Source organism: Podarcis erhardii (genome assembly GCF_964252035.2).
Source record: "Podarcis erhardii genome assembly, chromosome: 10".
Classification (NCBI taxonomy): Eukaryota; Metazoa; Chordata; class Lepidosauria; order Squamata; family Lacertidae; genus Podarcis; species Podarcis erhardii.
The window spans coordinates 2,596,971-2,609,597 of record NC_138500.1 but is presented as its reverse complement, the minus strand read 5'-3'; the positions used below and the strand labels follow the sequence as shown (position 1 = coordinate 2,609,597).

General features: G+C 51.6%; 1 protein-coding gene across 11 annotated transcripts in view; it reads left to right on the top strand.

Annotated features, from left to right (window-relative positions):
- The window catches only part of SHANK3 (SH3 and multiple ankyrin repeat domains 3), a 487,858-nt gene that overhangs the window by 384,441 nt on the left and 90,790 nt on the right, over nucleotides 1-12,627 (top strand). For all 11 annotated transcript variants that reach the window (XR_014160963.1, XM_081879612.1, XM_081879611.1 and 8 more), the window contains 2 exons: nucleotides 2,658-2,733; nucleotides 10,390-10,472. Coding sequence is in view for 10 of the 11 variants with exons in the window: in XM_081879612.1 (XP_081735738.1) it covers nucleotides 2,658-2,733; nucleotides 10,390-10,472 (159 nt within the window). In the remaining variant the exon portion in view is untranslated. The remainder of the gene's footprint in view (nucleotides 1-2,657; nucleotides 2,734-10,389; nucleotides 10,473-12,627) is intronic.

Sequence of the window (12,627 nt, the reverse complement as noted above, 5' to 3'; positions counted from 1 at the left end):
AGCAAAGTATCTGGGTGATTTGGCTAAGCACTAGGACCCTGATAATATCTTGCATTTTCCCGAGGGAGTCCAGCAATTGCCGTTTCCTCTTTGATACCACAAGGGTTATAATAATAATAATTTGTTATTTATACCCCGCCCATCTGGCTGGATTTCCCCAGCCACTCTGGGTGGCTTCCAACCAAATATTAAAAACAGTACAGTGTCAGACATTAAAAACATCCCCAAACAGGTCCACCTTCAGTTGTCTTTTAAAAGTAAAATAGTTGTTTATTGGCTTGATATCTGCTGGGAGGGCGTTCCACAGGGTAGGTGCCACCACCGAGAAGGCCCTCTGCCTAGTTCCCTGTAACCTCACTTCTTGCAGTGAGGGAGCCGTCAGAAGGCCCTCGGCGCTGGACCTCAGTGTCCGGGCACTATGGGGGTGGAGACCCTCCTTCAGGTATACAGTAGTTCAGTAGGTAAGCCACGACTACATACCCCACGAGCAGAAATAGTTTGCAAACCCCCTCCTGGCCACAAAATATTTCTGCATGCAGAGCTGTGGAATATGGGCATCCTGCTACGCTTTTTGCTAGCATGGGTGGGAACAGGGAGAGCAGGTACAATTCGGCCATGTATTACGTACATTTAACTTGTGCGATTTCAACCTTGCGTGGTTGAAGGCCAGCCTGAAATTGCAGAAATTAAAGGCATGCAAGTTTTGCTCGGTGCAGAAAGAGCTTTTAAGCTTTCTGCCTTGCTTACTGAGCTTCGAAAGAGTAAGGATGGTCGCAAGGGGAAAGTTTTTGAGTATACATGTGTTTTGAGTCTACACAGAACTCATGGAACCAAGCCCCACATATGAGATGCGATTGAGGTAGGTTTCATCCTCTCTTGGCATAGTGCGGAAGGAAGCTGTCGCTCCTTGAAGCTGGAGGCAGCGATGCCCCTCTCCTTCTGCCCCAGTGTCTTTTGTGCCCACCAAGTGTGGCACAGCAGCCTGGGCAGCTTTGAGCAGCAACCTGGCACATTCCTGCCCGTCCACTTGGCCACAGCTGCAGATACCTTCTCAGAACCAACTGCCTTCTAACCTCACCTGCCCTCGCAGGCCTGGCTGGCGCTGGCCTCCATTTGGAACATCTGTTTGCTCAAAGGGCTGCTTATTATCGGAGATGCGGAGATGAGAGACCTGAGGGTAAGCAGGTTAAACACTTCAGAAGCAGTAGCCCAGGTGCTTCCTCCAGAGTAGGGGAAGTGCCCCACCTGCTGGTGGCAAGGGGGAATGGCACCTCTCTGCTTGCAGTCTGGGGCCGGTCACTTTTGCCAGAGTTGCGTTTAGACATTGCCAGGAAAGCTCTTGCCCTCAGAAACGCCACCCCAAAGGACTTTTGAGTCTGATACTCCACAATGCCCCCCCCCCTGTCTCTCTGTGGCACAGAAGGCGAGGGCTGGAGCCATGCTGTGCTTCATCAACCATTTCTCACAAGCTGAACTGCTCTCCTTTGAAAATGGCTCCTTCCCACGGAGCAAGCGGCGTGGATTTCATGGACAAGTTCTGGGAGAATTAAATGGGAAGCAAGCAGGCTTCCATGTTGTGGCTTCAGAAAGGGCCTCATCCTGCCTGCCTGGACGGTGCATTGGTCAACAGCATCCTTCTTCCAGGAGCAGAAGAGGCCACCTCACATCAGCTAGGTGAACGATGAGAAGCAGCTCCCAAAACAAGATCACTGAAGACAGCCAGGAATCCTCTCTCCTCCTCCTCCCAAACATCTGCTCCTTCCTGCCTTTCCATGATGATCCAAGCCACCCCTTTGCTTGAGACACCGGACAGCTGGCCTGCTAGGGAGGAAACTTAAGAGGCTTTTCTCACCGGTCCTTGATCCATCTTAGCTTCAGCACAGTCAAGAGATGAAAAAGTAAAGCTTTTGGAGAGTGCCGAGGAGTCGGGGGCTGTTGGTGGGGTCCTGCTCCAGGTCAACTCTCCTGTTCCATGTCTGCAGGCCACACATCAAAGACATCAACTTCCAGAGACTCGGTTGCAGCCTTTCTCAAGCTCCAGCTCATGGCTTGAGGGTCTCCACTTCTTAGGGGTCCTGAGCATTCTCCCAGCATTCCTGGTCCAGACCAGATTCGCTTCCTTCCTTGGAGGGCACACACCACGCCCACTTAGGTCAGCCACGTAGACAGATCCCTCCGGCTTAGCCTGGTGGCTTTCCTCAGGGAATCAACCTTCCAGGCGGCCCACCGATACTAACCATTTACTTATTTCTTTGCAGGGTTTATAAACCCATCCTTCCGAATTACCATGGCATTGTGCAGGGGGGCGGGAATAAAAAGCAAATGCAATGCAAAACAATACATTAAGCCCACATGTAAAACCAACAGGTGCAACGTCAAAGAGTTTTGAGATTAAAAGCAGAAATTGTTGGTGCCAACCTAATATTCAGTTTGTCAATGGCCCCTATCCCCCCCCCCCCCCGCGCAATTTTGCTTCTTGCTCCATAGCTACCCTGGCACCATTGTGGTAGCAGCAGTTATCATGCTGGTTTAAAGGCCAGTTATAGTCCATGTAGAGCTTGGGATGAGCACATCCCATGGGAGGTGAGGGTAGGGAAGGGGTTCAAAGGTGCTTCCCGACTTTCAACGTCTCTGAGAAATTTGCTCTTTCCTTCCAGAAACCCGAGAAGACAGGACCAAGAGGCTCTTCCGACACTACACTGTGGGCTCGTACGACAACTTCACTTCTCACAGGTAAGGACCCTCCTGGCATATAGTGACTGCCCTGCAGCCAGGATTTCCACTCCAAGGAAAGGGAGGTCCGTGGGGCAATTGTGGGCTGGCAGAGCAAGTTTCCTCCCTCAGTGGTGGCAGGTGTGAGTGTGTGGAGCCTCGTGTGAATCTTGTTTCTGAGTTGGCAATCTTGCATTCCACGTTGCATCGACCTAGAAGGTGGGGAGAGCTTTGTGGTGTGTACAAGAGAAGTCGCATTTCCGAGGTGGCAGAGCTAACGTGGAGCACAGAATCAAAGAATCGTAGCGTCAGACATCTAGACTGACCACCTGCATTGCTACCCAAGGCGCTCAAACCTGCTAGGATGTTCCATGGGTGTTGGCATTGTGCCAGTTCTAGGCTGGTGACACATGGCGGGGCATTCTTGGTGGCAGCCCCATTCTACTTCATCCCCGATTTCACTCTACTGTCTCCCTTTCTGGCTAGTTTTAGCTACTTTTTTGTTACTTCCTTTTATATCTCACCTTCCTTCTGTTAAGGGAAAAAATTCCTGGGTGAGAGACTACTCAACAGCCCAGCTCGTCGGGGTGCAAGTCCCCCGTGGGTCCATGCGGTCAGTAAAAGAAGGAAGCTCCAGCAAAGCAGCAGTCAGTAGACCATGATCTTTATTGTTGCACAACAGGTCCCCCCAGGAGTAAGAACCCTGAGCATGGGGTGACCTCCTCTTTTGAAACTTCCCTCTTTCCCCCGGAATACACTTTGAGCAGCATCACTGATACTACATCACTAGCATGTCACAAATGGGGAGGGGTCTACAAGGGTGATACAAGTTCAACATGAGGTCCCTTTATCGGACACCTTCCCCAACACCTCTTAAGTCCCCATCACCGGAAGAACAATAAAACTCTTTACAGATCCTTGCCCTCAGGACTGGTCTGGAGATGGGCTTTCAGAACACCGGACGTGTTCTCTCTCTCTCTCTCTCTCTCTCTCTCTCTCTCTCTCTCTCTCAGCTATTCCACCCATTGCCACCCAGATGTGTGCAGTGCTTGTCAGCTGATAGCCAGGGGTTAAATCCCGCTCTGCTTCACTGTACACCCCTCTTCCCCTCCTGGGAACAGCTGAGCATGAGGCTGTTTGAAAGCCCTTTTGCTAACAGTCCTACTGCACTGCACTTTCCACCTCTGGTTTTTGGGCTCTGAAAGAGCTGGGTGGGGACCACTCTTTGCAAGAGGGCTTTCAAACAGCCTTCAATGATGCTTTGAAGCTGCTGCCATTGAGGAGTTAAAAGAGGATTGGACAAATACATGGAGGAGAAGCCTATTGGTGGCTACTAGTCAGAATAACCATGTTTCACCTCCACAGCTGGAGGCAGCAAAGCTCCCAAATACCAGTTGCTGGGAACCACGGGAGAGGCGAGTTGCTCTTGTGTTCGAATCCTGCTTGTGGGTTTCTCATTTGGGCGTCTGGTTGGTCCCTGTGAAAACAGGGTGCTGGAGAAGATGGGTCATTGCCCTGATCCATACCATTTTTCTGTTCTGGAAGTCTTTCTGCATGATTGCCACCCTAAGGTTTGGGGAAAACATCGAGACCGAAGAACCCAGGAGTCCACAAAGGAGCCCCCTCCGTTCCTTTGCTGCAGCTGATAAGTCTCAGTCTGGCTGACGGACGGGCGGAAGCGATCTGAGATCAGGCCTGGAAATGAAGGCGCTGGGAATGAGCAGATAATTTAGGGATTGTTTTGACTCAATCAGGAGGCTTAGCTCTCCAGAAGGAGAGATTAAAGGAGTGACTGTTCACGGGGCCATCTGGATGGAGCTGGGCTCGGGAGAGGTGGAGGGAGGAGAGAGCAACAGCCTCCGGGTCCTTGCCAGCAGACAGTAGGCTTACTCTCGTGTCACTGGGATAGTGGCAGGCCATGGCTGGCTGGTTTCTTGCATTCTGGCTTTGGTGCATTAGAATCAGAGTTGGAAGGGACCCTGCGGATCATCTAGTCCAACTCTCCACAATGCAGGAATATGCAGCTGTCCCTTACGAGGATCGAACCTGCAACCTTGGCATTATCAGCACCACGCTCTAACCAACTGAGCTATCCAGCTAATTTTTTGGTGGGGTAGGGGCTGCCCTCCTCATCAGAACACCAGAGCAGCCTCCCCACAACTTGATGCCTCCCCCCCCACCCCAGGTATTTTGGACTAAAACTCACAACAGCCCTGAATATTGGTCAGGCTGGCTGGGAATGATTCTTAGTCAGCCATCCCGGTCTAACTTTCCCTTTGCCACATGATACCTGTGATGATGATGATGATGATGATATAATTTATACCCCACCCTTCCCAGTTCAGGGCAGGGCGGGTTTCATCCTGCATACCAGATGGAGCTGGTAGACAGCTGCCCTGGACACACAATTGACCTGTGCCTCCATGGACAGCTGTGAGTCCAGAATGACTCCCAGGCTGCGCACCTGGTCCTTCAGGGGCACAGTTGCCCCATTCAGGACCAGGGAATCCCCCACACCCACCCGCCCTCTGTCCCCCAAAACAGTACTTCTGTCTTGTCAAGATTCAGCCTCAATCTGTCAGCCACCATCCATCCTCCAACCGCCTCCAGGCACTCACACAGGACCTTCACCGCCTTCACTGGTTCCGATTTGAAAGAGAGGTAGAGCTGGGTGTCAGAAGAAACGACATAATGCGCCAGCAGCAGCGCAGCCAGATGCCTTCCTCTGCCCCACCTGCAGCAAAACCTGTCTCTCCCCTGTTGGTCTCTGCAGCCACAGCAGGCGCTGTAAGCTCCCAACACTTTGACTTCACCCCAAGGTGCTCTCCGCCATCGTCTCCTGATGCAGACGGATGCCGTTCGTTTGCTCAGAGCTGCCTTTGCCAACCAGTGATAATTTTAGCCCCCGAACACCTGGAGGGTGCCAGGTTGGAAAAGCCTTGTTCAGAGCTCTGTGATTCCTGCAATTCAGGGGGTTGAGCTGGATGACCTTTGGGGTTCCTTCCGACCCTACAGTTCTGTGATTCTATGATTCTGCGAAGCAGCACCAGGTCTGCAAACTCTGGTCTGCTCTTGACTTTGCCCTTTGCTCCCTATTCCTCCCCCTCCTCAGGGTGGACTTGATTTCAATCAAATCAGTTTAAATCACGATTTAAGTCACTAGTCAGTAAGACTTGATTTAAATCATTTTTTATTTTATTTTTTACGGAAGGACTCATTCTTGCTGGTATCACCTTAATACTGTATTTACAACCAGATGAAGATTTCGTTTTTGGAATAATAAATTTTCAGAGTAGTTTTTACCGTTATATCAAAAATTACTGTTTTGGTTATACTATTAGAAATACATAGGCACATAATTATGAAATCGTTGGGAGGTTTAACAAGTTCACTGTTTATATTTGGGCAACTTTTCTGCTGTGCTTTATTGGCAGGAGAAAAATAATCATTTCCTTACTGACAAGTTAAAGAAATTATTTAACTAAAACAATAACATAATAGCATATGTATGTACTGTATGTTTGTTAACTAATGCGGTTAAACAATTAAAAAAACCCAACCACTTAGACTGAGTTTTAGCCCACATGAAAACTTAAAACAAATCCTTGTTTCCTGATGAATAGCCTTTGGACTATAATGTAACTTCAATAGAAAACTATCTTTAGAAAGATTTTTCCTCCGAGAGCATTTTATTTTAAAAAATCTGATTTAATTTTTTAAAAATCTGATTTAAATCAAAGAAATCTGATTTAAATCAAAGAAATCTGATTTAAATCAAAGAAATCCAATTTAAATAATAAAAAAATCTGATTTTTATTTTTAAAAACCATTGATTTTTATCCACCCTGCCCCTCCTCCCAAGAGGAAGGGCTATAGCTCAGTGGTCGGGCATCTGTTCAGTCCCCAAAAGCATCTCTAGTCAGGGCTGGGAGAGACTTCTTGAGTCTGAAACCCTGGAGAGCCACTGCTGTCCGTCTGTGCAGATAGCAAAGTCTTAGATGAAGGCGCTTGCTACATTCCTCCGTTTGAGAGCAGCGCCTCTTCCTTCCTCCTTTGTCAATTTCCTCTTCTCCCTCTGCTTCTCTGATCCTTGAAGTGCTCTGGCGTGGTTTCCACGGCAACCGATATCTCAGCGTAGACTAGCATTCCCCCCCCCCAAAAAAAAAACATGGCTTCAAGTCAACTGAGGCTGGAGTGAAAGGCAGCTGTGGGGTGATCTGCATGTTCTAGCAAGAGCGGAAGGGCAGGATCCAGGCATCAAAGCCTCCATCCCACCTGGGGCCTCCCAGATCTTCTGGACCATGCCTCCCATCATTAGCCTCGGCCAGTGGTGGGCATTTGTGGTCCAGAACATCTGGTTGGGGATATTTCATTTGGTCCAGGATCATTAGAGCGTCACTGCCCTTGACCCCCACACTCTCTTTCTCTTTTTCCAGCAGGGGTGGGTGGGGGGAAGTAATAGAAACGTAGAGTTGTAAAGTTGTGAGGGACCCCCAAAGGTCATCCAGCCCACCCCCTGCAATGCAAGCTTCACAGCTTAATGTGGATTATCTCTCTGTAGTGATGTAGGGATATAGGAAAAGGTGAACAGGTTCTTGCTTTTTTATTGTTAACTGCCTTGGGAATAATAATAATAAGAAGAAGAAGAAGAATTTATTATTTGTACCCCGCCTATATGGAGGTTAAAAATACATTAAAACATCAGTTGTTTGTGGGGTTTTTTGCCTTTTTTGTAATTTTTGAAACTTCTAATAAATATCATTTTTTTAAAAAAAGTCGTTATAAACTTCCCTAAATAGGCCTGCCTTCAGATGTCTTCTAAAAGTCAGATAGTGGTTTATTTCCTTGACATCTGATGGAAGGGCGTTCCACAGGGAGGGCGTCCCTTCCTCTTAGCACGTTTCTCCCTTGCGTCCTGAGTTTGAGTGTCATCAAATCCCATGACAGCTTTGGTCAAGGCTGTTCTCCAACTGGAGCACTCGCAGACCAGTGTTTCCCAGTTGTCAGTGTTTATACTACATTTTTTAAGATTTCCCTCGATAGAGAGTCTTTGAACCTCTTTTGTTGACCACCAGCATTATGCTTTCCCAATAATATCCCAATAGTATCATCCAGGGAACCTGAATGTTGGAAAATTCAGGACAGATTTTAAAAAGTCTTTCTTTATGCAGCACATAGTTAAACTATGGAACTCCCTGCCACAGGAGGCAGTGGTGGCCACCAACTTGGATGGCTTTGAAAGAGAATTTGGCAAATTCCTGGAGGAGGAGAGGGCTATCAATGGCTACTAGCCCAATCAGAGGAAGCAGTGCTTCTGAATACCAGTTGCTGGAAACCACAGGCTGGGAAGAGGGGACTTGTGCACTAATCCTGCTTGCTGGTTTTGCTATGGGGCATCCGGCCAGCCTCTGATCAGGTTGCCTCAATGGCCAAAGATTTGAATTAAACAAGAGAAATGAATGGATCACCCTTAGGAGTTTTTCAAGGCTTGGAGGTGACTGCTGGCTTGACCAAGGACTGGGGAAGGAGAATGGAGAGGTCTTGCGTCTGCAAAGACCTTGGACTGCAATAGAAACTCATCCCAACCCAACTGAAGGAACTTTACCCTGGGGGTGGGGGGAAAACTGGCAGGTTTCAGCCTTTTCAGGTCTACTTTGCTTTTTTACTGGAACTCCAAGATCTGCCACTTGGAACCAAGCGCTGAAAACATTTTGTTGTTTAGTCGTTTAGTCTCTTTGTGACCCCCTGGACCAGAGCACGCCAGGCCCTCCTGTCTTCCACTGCCTCTCGCAGTATGGTCAAAGTCATGCTGGTAGCTTCGAGAACACTGTCCAACCATCTCGTCCTCTGTCGTCCCCTTCTCCTTGTGCCATCAATCTTTCCCAACATCAGGGTCTTTTCCAGGGAGTTTTCTCTTCTCATGAGGTGGCCAAAGTCCTGGAGCCTCAGCTTCAGGGTCTGTCCTTCCAGTGAGCACTCAGGGCTGATTTCCTTCAGAATGGAGAGGTTTGATCTTCTTGCAGTCCACGGGACTCTCAAGAGTCTCCTCCAGCACCATAATTCAAAAGCATCCATTCTTTGGCGATCAGCCTTCTTTGTGGTCCAGCTCTCACTTCCATACATCACTACTGGGAAAACCATAGCTTTCACTATACGGACCTTTGTTGGCAAGGTGGTGTCTCTGCTGAAAACGTTAGAGCTAGAATTAAAAGGTGAGGTGTGTCTCTGAGCACATCCTGAGACCCAAAATTCATTTTCAGCACCAAAGTGGGTTCTCTCCCCCCCCCCGGCTAGCTTCCTGTGGCCCAGTGGCCCAGTTTTAGGTGTCAAAAGCCACTTCACTTCTCCCCAGGAACCCTTTCTGCCAGCTGACTACAAACCACTCAGAGTTCTCCCACCCTTCCCCGTCTGTCTACCTCCTTCCCACACCTGGTTCACAGGTGGCCCTTTGAACCCCTGCGCCACTCGCACAGCCCTGGAGAGGGCATCAGCACGCAGGTCCCGGCCGCAGCAGGGCTTCCAGCCGAGGGTGTGTGCCTGAGCTGAGCATGGATTCCAGAGAACCCTGGCAGGCAGAGAGACCGTGGGGGGGGGGCTGGTGTGTGCAAGAGCGTGGGTGGGTGTTGGGCGTGTGTCTCTGCTGCAGTGTGCATGCATGCATGAGTGAGTGAGTGAGAGAGGAAGCATGGCACCTGCCGGCACACCTCATGTGTGAGAGCCACGCGTGGCAACCTCCTCTGCCATGCCCAGTGAATCCCTTGACCAGGTGGAGAAGGGAGGGTTTGCACAGCAGCCTTTCACGCTGGGCTCTGTCTCGAGCAGGGGGGCTTTCTTCTCCCCTCTCCCCACCACCAACCACCATACTGGCCCCCTTCCCCAAAATGATGGATTTGCCTGTGCTCTCTCATTCCTCTCTCTCTCTCTCTCTCTCTCTCTCTCTCTCTCTCTTCCTCCCTCCCTCCCTCCCTCCCTCCCTCCCTCTCTTTCTTCCATTGAGAAATAGCATCAGCTTTGTTAAAAGCAAGGCAGTGGAGCACAGCTCTGCCTCACCCCCCCTCCCCTCTCCCCTCTCTCTTTTTTTAATGACAGACAGTTACTTAGCAACAGAGGGGAGTTTTAGGAGAAGGTGAGAGTGACAGCAGAAAGAAACTCCACGGTCGCCCTCTCCCGGTGCATACTCCCCCCCCCCCTTTGCACCCCACATGCACACGAACACGCAACCGCTGGGCACCTTCCCTCCCTCTCCCTTTGGGTCCCCCTCCTAGTTGGGGGGGGGAGAGAGTGAAAGAGAGAGAGAGAGTCTCTTGGCGAAGGGTGGCTTCTTGCCCGCCCCCACCCCCCAGCTAAGGCGGTTCCGTTGAAAGGAAAGCCCCCCTCGCGCACGGGATCAGTAAGCGCTCTGCATCCACATGCAGGTGACTGAGCGGGGGTGGGGGGAGCGGGCGGCGGGGAGGGGGGAGGGCCTGGCGCCCCCCCCTCCGAAGCAGGGAGGGGAAGGAAGGAGCCTCCTTTGCCCGGGGAGAGCGGGAGGGCGAGAGCCTCTGCCCGCCTCCCCGCCTGACGGGCTCCTGCCTGCGATGAGCGCCTGGCTGGGAAGAGGGCCCCCCCTCGAAGGCAGGGCGCGATGGTGCTGACGGCTCCCCCCGGCTTCATTTTCTTGTGCTCTTTCCTGCCCAGTGACTACATCATCGAGGAGAAGGCGGCCGTCCTGCAGAAGAGGGAGCATGAGGGCTTTGGCTTCGTCCTCCGGGGCGCCAAAGGTAAGACCCGGCGGACTGGGGGGTGCCGTGGGAGGACAGGGAGAGGGCTGGCTGCATGATGGGAGTGGCATGGAGCTGGCCCCAGGTGATGGCGGGGCTTCCTGGCACTGGGTCCTGCCCGCCAGAGGGGTCTGGTGGCAGCGTTTCTCCGGGAAAGGGTGTGAGAGAGACACAAAAATGGTGCCCCTTGGGATGCCCGAGAGCGCAGGGGATCCTTTGTGTGTCTGGCTGTGTGTGGCACAGGTTGTGCCCTCTCCTCCTGCGTGCTGTGATGCCTCTCCTCCCCAAAACGGGCACCCCACAGCAAAGGGGGCGCCTCTCCCTGAGAAATGCTCCTTTCTCCCAAATACCTTCCCCCTGGCTGCAGCACACCTCCGCTAAGAGGACTCCCCTGCTCCTCTCTCGGAGGGGGCGGGTTGCCGTGACCCACATGCTCATTGCCAGGAATTGGAAAGCACTTCTCCTCCCTCCCCCCCCCCACAAGCTGTGGCTTCTTTGCCAAGGGGGGGGTGGTCGGCTAGATTCGCGCTGGAAAAGGGCTTTGTGTCTGGAATGGGAGAGAGAGAGAGAGCACTCACGGTCTAGGGGAATTTGTTCCTGGGAGTGGGGTGGTGGGGTGGGGTTTTCTTGGGGGTGGGGGCATACCCAGGGAGTCTGAAGTCTGGGCTTTGGGGTGGGGACGCACCTCCTGAAGGGTTGGACCGAGAGGGATGTCAGTGTGTGATTTGGGGAGACTGCCAAGCGATTGCCTCTACTCCAGATAAGGAATCAGGACACCTCCTGAGTGGGTTTATGGTTGGCAGGAAAAAGGAGGAGGGGGCCCCCTGAGAGTTTGCAGCCTCCTCTCTGCTATTTCCCAGCCCTTCGGGTAGAGGGAGCGTCTTCCCAAAGCTTTGTTAGCGATTCTGCCTTACCCCCCACCCCACATTCATTTGCAGGCTCCCTTTGTAACATGCGAGAAGCCCACCAGGACCACCCCCTCCCCCCTTGGGGGAATATATACAGTACACACACATATATATACATATACATATATCTTCCATTTGCTTCCATTGCTCCAAAGAGCTCAAGGCACATGGTTCTTCCTCTCCCCATTTTATCCTCACAACAACCCTGTGAGGTAGGCCTGCCCGAGAGAAGGCAATGACTGGTCCATGGCCATCCGGTGTGAGCTTCATGATGGCTGAGTGTGGTATTTGAACCCTGGTCTCTCAGGTCCTGGGAGGGACGTGGGTGGTGCTGTGGGTAAAACCACAGAGCCTAGGACTTACCGATCAGAAGGTCGGCGGTTCAAATCCCCAGGACAGGGTGAGCTCCCGTTGCTCAGTCCCTGCTCCTGTGCAAGTAGATAAATAGGTACCGCTCCGGTGGGAAGGTAAACGGCGTTTCCGTGCGCTGCTCTGGTTCTCCAGAAGCGGCTTAGTCATGCTGGCCACATGACCCGGAAACTGTACGCCGGCTCCCTCAGCCAGTAAAGCAAGATGAGCACCGCAACCCCAGAGTCGGCCACGACTGGACCTAACGGTCAGGGGTCCCTTTACCTTTACCTCTCAGGTCCTAGTCCAGAACTCTTAACCACTGCACCGCCAGGCGGTTCAGCAGGAAAGGAAGGAGCAGCTGCCTGGAGCCAGGAGTTGCTTTCTGCCCTCCAGGTGTGGGGAGAGAACCTCCAGCTCTTGCAGGAGATGTCTCCCTGAGCCTTGGTGCTAGCGCTGCTGGAGATCCCAGCTCACGCCATGGTGCCCTTCCCTGGCCTCTTCTGCTACAGGTTGCAGGGTGCTGCGGGCGCCCATTTTCTGACTCACAACAGCGAACCGGTGCGAGGTCCAAGTGTGCAAAATTCCCATCTTGCCTGGATGACATCTCAACAGCTTTGGTGTCCTGAGGGAGACCACAACCACCTTGGTCCTAGTGATAGAAGACACCCAAACACCCAGGTGATGGTGGAAATAATAATAATAATTTATTATTTGTACCCCGCCCATCTGGCTGGGTTTCTCCAGCCACTCTGGGCAGCTTCCAACAAAGACCAAAAATACACAAAAATGTCACACAGTAAAAACTTCCCTGAACAGAGCTGCCTTCAGATGTCTTCTGAATGTCAGGTAGTTGTTTTTCTCTTTGACATCTGGAGAGAGGGTGTTCCACAGGGCGG